Here is an 8,863-nt window from a genome sequence, read left to right on the forward strand (position 1 = left end):
ATGAATCACCCCTGACAATATAGTCTCGTAGATTTGGGAACGTTTTTTCAGTTTGATTGTGAAAAAGTGAAAAGAAACGCCAGGTGCATTTACACACACATATTATAAAGGTTTCTTTGTTAATCACATTCGCCCACTCCCAAATACAAAATATATTGGCCAATATGTTTTTATAGAGATGTTGGTTTAACACAGTCATGTAAACAGTCCTGGTACATCACTTACATGAAGCAGGGACAACTTCATACCTGCAAAGCAGAACAAAGAGTCAGAGCCGTGCGCTTGGAGGCACACGGCAAACGTGCATTCAACAGTAAACATCTCCACCGTGTGGACAGAGAGAGTCATCTCAAACGAGTCATCAAAAAAGAACCAAATTGACAATGTTGTAACTTTTTATATTTTTTTATCGTTTACAAAGCCACAGTTTAATATAATGTAGCTCTCTCTCCCTCTTTCTCAATGTGACCAATCGCCACAGTGTAGGCTAGACTGAGGTTGCGTACGTAATGAGGCGTATCCCTGTCCTAAAACAAGTTGTAGTGGATATGCTTAGTTCTCCATAGGCAGACTGGTTGACTACAGATAGTTGCAGGTTTACTTTGTAAGAGAGACAACCTTTACAATGGTAACACTCTCAAAAGAACGAAATATAGTCCATGCTTTAATGCACGCCTAATATCCAGACGATGTCGGTTTCATTATCACTTTGTGGCTAGATGCAGTTAACGGTAATTGCGTAATGATGATGACCATTAGTTCGACACTGGATGTACAGTTTAAGTAGTCTGTATCCTTCAAGACTGAAACGTTACCGGTATGAAGGATCGACTGGATGAATTATCAGTGGTAGGTCACGTAGGATCTAAACCACACTCTAATTGACTCTAATTTATAGTTTTCTTTGTAGTGGATAATTAATTTGATTTCATTCTCTTTACAGAACAGAAAGCCAAGTCGGACGAGGAACGTTACGGTCACAGTCGACCAAGATGGATTTATGGAATTATTTTTTAGGAGGGTGAGTTAGAGTTTACATGCCTACTGTTTTAAATAACCTTATTACGAGTCTACGACTAAGTCTGCCTGTAATTTTAAGTTAAATTGAATCTTTTTGCAGGTGGAGGAGGTTAGAGGACTCATTGATGATATCTCCATTCAAGTGGAAGAGGTGAGAAAACAGACACAGCATGATCCTGTCTGCACCCAACCCCCGATGACAGTAAGTTTAAAAAAACAACAACTAGACGTCACATCGATATTGGGAAACCGTGTAAGCTTCTACATTGGAAATGTAATAAGATTATCAGGTATTTGGAGTTTTAGGGTGTTCATCCTGTTCATGTTATTGAGGCTCGAAAAATGCTCGGGCCATAGTTTTAAATTAAATCAAATCAACTAAATGGCGTTGGGTTATTTTATAGTCATGATGTGAGGCATTGTGACATCTGAAGGTGTTTGAGTACAAAAGCAACGGTTGGCTGCACTTCCTGAGTGGCATTGTCCTCTTCAGTGCAAATACATGTCTGCCTGTCTGTCAGGAAGCCTGTGTAGGAAACCCTGCCATTGACCAGAGTCTTACCGGCCATTCAGTGGGTGGGTCCCTGTAGACCCTGTTGAAAGGTTTAATTTAACGGGCATAAATAACTATGAATGGAGAACTGTGCATACAGCACAAAGACACACAGTTTGTGTTTAATGTGTAGCATCAGTTTGATTTCAAAATCATAATGTTTGTGGTTTTATAGGGAATATTCTCCCAAAATAGTTTTCTCTCTTGTGCTCTCTTTTTTCCCTTTCTCTCAAGGGACAAAAGAGGAACTTGACCAGCTGACCAATGAGATAAAAAAGAATGCCAACTTTGTGCAAGCAAAATTAAAATGTAAGTGAAACTATCTAGGGCGAACAAAATATATAATGTGATTCTGTGTTCTGTAATGTTTTGGTGGGTTACGTCAAGTGTAGTAAATTCAGATAGCTCTGTCTTCCCTCTGTAGCCATGGAGCAGAGCCTTCCCAAGGACAACAACATCAACAGAAGCTCAGTGGATTTCCGCATCCAGAAGACCCAGGTCAGGACACACCTGTCAGTGAAAACCCCTCCGGCAAGATTCTACACATATCTACTGTCACAGTGTATACTGTATACAGTGCAGGGTTTTGTAGTGCAGAAAAATAATCTTACCATGTTAATTACCAAAACACTTAAGTTCTTTACGAGAAACACTCTTTCGAGAAAAAATATGTATTTTGTACGTTAAGGATGTAACACTCTATTTAGTTTATCTAAATATTCAGCCCATGATACCATAATTTCCTCCTAACGTTCCAGTCTTTCCTCCCTCCCCCAGCACACTGTTTTGTCCCGGAAGTTTGTCGAGGTCATGACCCAGTACAACGAGACACAAGTGTCCTTTCGGGAAAGGACCAAAACAAGAATCCGGAGACAGCTGGAGATAAGTGAGTGACTGACAGTGTCCTGGCCCACCACAGGATCACTAACATGGAAGGAAGACCGCACACAGGGTTTCCCACTCTTCAGATAGTCAAGGCTACAGCTAGAACAACATTACCCAAATACACACATTCATTCAGATTAACACACTATGACTGAGCAGCCAACAGTACTATACTTTGAGAAGACATGACCAATTCTGTTACGTTAAAAAGTATTGTTCGTAGTTTGATGAATTACCTTAAATTTAAGTAGGGGTTAATAGTAAATAAAAAAGGTGTGGATACGGTACACACCTGCACTGTATTTGCGGGAAATTAGTTTGTAACAAACTAGCCCCTTGCTCCTGGGGATGGCATTAATGAGTCTCCACCACCCCACACTGCAGACAAGGAAGAGCCAGACACTGAAGGCACACACCTGGGTTTACGTTACCCTGGAAAACAGGGGGCTGAGATAGTAACACCACACAACACCAGTTCAGCTGTCCTGGAGCCGGTCACATGGACCGACCTTATGCAACTTAAACCTGGGCTGTAGGCAGGGCTGTGTTTACGTCACAAACTGTTAGGGTTTACACAGTTACAGTAACAGAGAGAATCCTCAAATGGTCTAGTTTATGACTTGCTTTAAGGAAGCCATGATGGGTTTGAACCATGTTGTGCTGTGTTCCTCGAGGGAATAGCTCATTGGAGTGTGTCTGAAGCTCGTTCACCATCTGCAGAGACTTTGCTCCTTATGGAATACACTGTTGTGTAGTATAGAGGAGGTCAAAATAGGAATATAGTGTCTGTTTATAGTTTTTAGTACTTGTTTCTCTACAAGGGTTTGCCCTTGAGTTTCCAAGTTGAAACTATATTGTTATTATTGGGCAACAAAATTGTGACAATAACATGAATCCTTTCAGCTGGAAAAGTGACAAGCAATGAGGAGCTGGAGGACATGCTGGAGAGTGGCAAGCCAATGGGAATCAATATTCACATCAGATGTAAGTTATCTGCATCCTTCAATGTCATCCTCCTGCATGACTCGAGTGTCTGGGTTCAGACCACGAGCACCATCTGGTTGCGAAATGTATGCAAATGACTTTGAATACATCTTGTGGCCTATGTCACTGACTCAGCCGCACACTGGTGTTCCAGTACCATTACAGACTAGTTCTAGAATATGATTGTCCTCTAAAGTAATTCCATTTCCATCTTACCCCAAAGATCATCTCAGACTCTCAGATCACCCGTCAGGCCTTGACCGAGATTGAGTCACGACATCAGGGACATCAAGCGTCTGGAGCGCAGCATCAGGGAGCTCCACACCATGTTTACAGACATGGGCATGTTGGTGGAGACGCAGGTACCAACGGGAAGAGGCTCTCTGCCTCAGTCATAATCAGTGGCGTAACTAGGGGGTCAGATGGCTGAGCGGTTAGGGAGTCGGGGCTATTATTCAGGAGGTTGCCGGTTCGATTCCGGGCTGTGTTAAATGATGTTGTGTCCTTGGGCAAGGCACTTCACCCTACTTGCCTCGGGGGAGAATGTCCCTGTACTTAGTGTAAGTCGCTCTGGATAAGAGCGTCTGCTAAATGACTACATTTTAATGTAACGATCGGCATTTTTCATTAAAGAAATTCTGGTCTAAAAATGAGAAAACATGGAATAAAAAAAGTGACTATTTTCTATGTTCGATGCCTGTTGTGGGGTTTTCCTGCATTAACAAATGTATTGTCATTTCCCTTACATGGCAGTTTCAGTATGAGACTGTGGAACAAATTTATTGCGTAACATTAACAGTATGCAAAATACACAATGTTGTAAAAGCTGTATAACAAACATACAACTGGGGTTAAACTACAACTCGGGAAAAGAAAATAAGAGACTATTGCACCATTTTATTTCCTTTTTGAAAAAGTTGAGAAGGACAATTTTGAGTGAGGGACAGAAGGGTAAAATGTTAAGAGGTCACTGAAAATATTAACCTTCTGTTCTCCACTCAAAATGGTCCTTCTCAACTTTTTTGGAAAGAAATAAAGAAAGAAAAAGGGGCGGTGGTCTCGTATTTTTTTCCAGAGCTGTATGTCCAGAATCTTGTTTCCCACTCTTTCACCTGTGAACCTGTGGTGACCCTTGTGTCTTTCTTTGAAAGGGGGGATATGGTCAACAACATTGAGAAGAATGTACGCAATGCGAAACGAATACATCCACAAAGCTAAAGAAGAGACAAAAAAAGCAATAAGATATCAGAAGAAATCCCACAGGGTATGTCTGTTACCACAGCCTATGGTCCTTGTGGCCTGTTCTTTCCCTAAGGAGCGTGGGGCTTCATTATATGATGCAACACAAGCCTTGTTTACTAATAAATTATAAACTAATACATTCACTTAAACGTATTAATTTACTCAAAAGCATGATTTAAAACGGCTTCGATTCAAATGTTGATAACGCCTGTCTAAATCTGAGTGTGTTCCTCGAGGCTGGAAGGAAGGGGACCTGTGAATCCATGCTTCGCTTGCTTTAAAACACGTTTATCTTTCTGTGACAGATGGCGTCGTGAAAAGCGGCACGTGTTAAGTGTCAAGCACCACTAACGTGATAGAACCATTTTGTCTCTATGCTCCACCAGAAATACGCGCTGATGGCCTTGGCTCTGTTGGGCCTGCTTGCTGTCATTGCACTAATTGTTGGCCTGTCTGTTGGGACTAACCAAAACACCTGTGTAGGTCTCACGTTGCCTCTCTTCCACAGGTACAGTAGTGCCACTAACACTATTCATCTTCACCACATCCACAACCCCACTACACCATTCATTCATTCATGACTCTTAAAACCAACAGGGTACCTCAAAATATTAAATTAATATAAAATTATAATGAGGATTTATTTATTTATTACTTTGTCCCTTCTTCACCCTCTCTTTTCACAGAAACATCTCTACCTTACCATATGTGTAGTAGTGTGCATTCTGCTACTCATCATTATCGTAGGAATCTTTGAGTGACAGAGTGACCTCAGCGTTAGTCATCAGAGGACAAATACAGCTCTGTCAAGCCTCCTCCAGCCTCCAGACAATTCACAACGACAGTGATACATCTGGCAAGGAGCATTTGTTTGATTCATCTGCATCGACTAAGATTACCTTATACTATGGGCTGCATTGTACTGACTCAGACAGTGATTTGGGGTGTGACCTCAAATCAAAGCAGACACACAACCCAGAAATGGTCTCGTTTCATATGACGTATGTCATGACGTATGTCATATGAAGTCCTAGGAAAATCCCTTAGAGATACTAAGGTAAAATTGTATATGCCAAAGACAATGGCTATTTGTATTTATGTTGTATGTCATTTAAAGCCATTATAGCAGGTTAAGATAACACATTTTGGAAAGTTTCAATCCCTGTTTTATATACAAAAATGTTTACAATCGTTTTTCTTTCTAATTATCACGACTGATGTTGGTGTAAATAGACTATTTTAAATTGCTTTTTGTTAAATTCGTAGGTAGTTTTGATGCTAATAGACTAATTTTAATTAGGCAGGGGTGTTGGGGATAAAATGTTGTTTGTAATATGCATTTCTGTGAACTACTGTAATGTCCTGGTTCATGTTTATGTTGATTGTGTGACTGTGCATGCATGAATTTGGACTTTCTATTACTTCTAACTTGACTTACCTCCTGTCTACACAACATTGTTATTTTGTACAGTTATATTACACTTGGTCTTTCATGTTATGACACTGTGACTGATTGGGGACTTCCACTGATTAACAATAAAGACAATTTGTAATACATTTGATGTCAACTGCTGTTTTTGTGTTTGTTAGATTGTTTCATTAAGAAAAAAAAGAAGACAATTTAAAATACATAATCAGAGATGTTCTGACTTTAGATGTGTTAACAGCTGGACCTGGGCACAAGAGGGTCACATATTTTGATAGCTGTGCTGCCGTCAGAATATGTGACCTGCCTGTGACATTGATAGATCGGCTAAAGGCCACCTGTGCCAGCATCAATCTATCTTTCCGTTGGCCCTAACAGGTAGTCAACCCCTGTTGGGGTAAAAGGTAGTTGTCACGCTTAAGATGCTGGAGATGGTGTGTTCGATAGCCATTGTGGGGTGAACGCCAAGAGTAACATTTTGCACATAAGCTATCAAAATATTACACACATGGTTACATATTATGGTCTGTATTACGTGGAAGCTGATTATTCCATGTTTGCTGGAGGACAATAAAAACATTTGGAAACACATCGTCGAGGAGAAAACCAGGGAGAAGGGGGAAGTGGTGTTTATTTCTGGGCAAATGAGCACTTTGTACGAAGAAGAGCTTGACTCCTGTGTAATCAACCAAACAGGATTAGTGAAGGAAGGGAAGGCAAGTCCCCAGAGGGAATACACTTCTCCGTTCTTAAATAGGTCAATGAAAACTTCAGAGTTGCATTAAAAAAGCCAAATGTCAGTGAACCTCTTTACAAGCTACACAAATGTCAAGGTGTGGATTGGGTTGTTAGAAGTTCAATGCTTTCAGTTTTCCCCAAATGTCAGTGAGTGATATTGTGAACAATAGGTGTGTTCGACTTAATGCTGCCGGCTGCCTTGAAGCTGAGAATGCCATTGGCTATTTCAAGTCAGCCGGTCTGCAGTCGGCTGCAGGCGACGCCGGCACTGCATGAAATCGAACACACCTAATGATATGGTGTGAGGGTACGGTGGCCCTGAAGTGCAAAACCCCCCCTTAATATGAGTGCATCCCCCAAAAGAATACACTCCCCCCAAATACGAGCCAACTCCCCCCAAATAGGATGACTTGCTCACCTCCCCCTAATACAAAGACATGCCTCCTGCAAATGGAAAACGATATTACATTAACTCAAACCTTAACTGATGCTGTCGTGATGAGTGGTGCAACTGGCTGTGACAAAGTTGTGGCAGGTGCAACAGACTTCACGAGCGAGTTCAGCTCAGCGGAGTCCTCACGAAGAAAGATGCTGTCAGTGACGGTGAATATGCTAGATTTGAGCAGTTACAAGACAATTATTCATTTGGCGGATGCACTCATATTAAGGGGGGGTTTTGCACATAACACATATACATGAATATTAACTTTTAAGTTATTTTGCTCACTTATTTGACCTAACAGTAGCACGAGAGAATTACACAATGACCTTGAGAAAGTGGGAAGATATCAAACACACGTACCTGACATTTTCAAGAAACTGATGAGGAGGACAGTTCTGTCAGAAACCACTGCTGCTGGACCAGAACCAGAACCAGAACCAAAACTCAAAGTGGACTAATAACGCACACCTGGAGGGTGAAGTTTGGTAGATGGTAAACAGCAGACATGAACTCTGCAGATGTTTTGATTTAGCTGTATACACAGAACGCCTCACTTGATTCGTAAGTCTGGAAATGTTTGCTGCCACCTAGTGTTGTTATGAGACATTTGAAACAGCATCCTCTATTATTATATTTAATTGTACATTATTCTAGTTGGCTATGATACGACCCCACGAGAACTATTAAGTGGTTCAACGTTTTAAGACTCAAAGAGTAGCTTGTGGTTTTGTTTCAGTAACAAATAGCATTTTCGATAAAAATAAAGAACCCTATTATGTTAACCTCATTAAAAGATTTATCCAAAAGGTCAAGTTGAATTCACATATTGAATTTGGCACAGGGCTTTAGCCAACTGATATGTCAGCGGTGCCATATTGTTGCTCTTGTTTCTACAGTTGGCTACACTAACGAATAATCCGACATCCCATCATTATGTAACAGCCAAAAAACAGATATTAATAATCTCAGCACGCCTAGCTGTGACATCACACATTTTTAGAGCATGGCTAAAGCATTTTGGGAAAACATGCGGACAGCACTGTCATGGTAGGTTCTCTTGACGTTAATGATAAACTAACAATGCTAATTCATCTCAGGCGATACTAGCCTCATGCGTGTTTCTTCGTTGTTACACAGGGGACTATGGGTGTTCGGAAGGCGGTGTGAGGGAAAAGACTTTTGAGCCAATCTCAGCTGCTTTGTACCCAAAGGTCAGGTGCACTTCAAAACAACTGCACGCAGATGAGGGAGAGAGATAAGGTGAGTGAATCCTGTTGTTTGTGTTGTGGTTTATAGGACACACACACACGAAAACAAATGACATAACAAAGCAATTAAAAAGCGTTAATTCACTTGAAGATTCGTTTTTGGTGGTGTCAGTTTAATTATGATTTGACCTCGTGAAGCACTCATGAGCACAGCACTCTGTGTTGCATTATGTTGCTAATATGTTTAATGATCTGTACTGGAAATATGATCTAACATGACATTATGATATGCATTGTACTTTAATTCACAATTTATTGACCAACAAAGCGTCAATTTATAGCGCTCCCCTCTTAGTGGAGAACCA

General features: G+C 40.8%; 1 protein-coding gene across 1 annotated transcript; it reads left to right on the forward strand.

Annotated features, from left to right (window-relative positions):
* Positions 1-819: 819 nt before the first annotated feature.
* Positions 820-6,234, forward strand: stx2b (syntaxin 2b). The gene is given in 16 exon segments (XM_047048759.1): positions 820-849; positions 944-1,021; positions 1,121-1,183; positions 1,185-1,211; positions 1,213-1,222; positions 1,808-1,882; positions 1,998-2,071; positions 2,351-2,459; positions 3,362-3,417; positions 3,419-3,442; positions 3,666-3,725; positions 3,727-3,803; positions 4,594-4,639; positions 4,641-4,706; positions 5,071-5,192; positions 5,371-6,234. Coding segments are annotated over 16 exon segments (945 nt in total). The 3' UTR covers positions 5,399-6,234.
* The last annotated feature ends 2,629 nt before the right edge of the window (positions 6,235-8,863 follow it).

This window comes from Hypomesus transpacificus, chromosome 24 (genome assembly GCF_021917145.1).
Source record: "Hypomesus transpacificus isolate Combined female chromosome 24, fHypTra1, whole genome shotgun sequence".
Lineage (NCBI taxonomy): Eukaryota > Metazoa > Chordata > Actinopteri > Osmeriformes > Osmeridae > Hypomesus > Hypomesus transpacificus.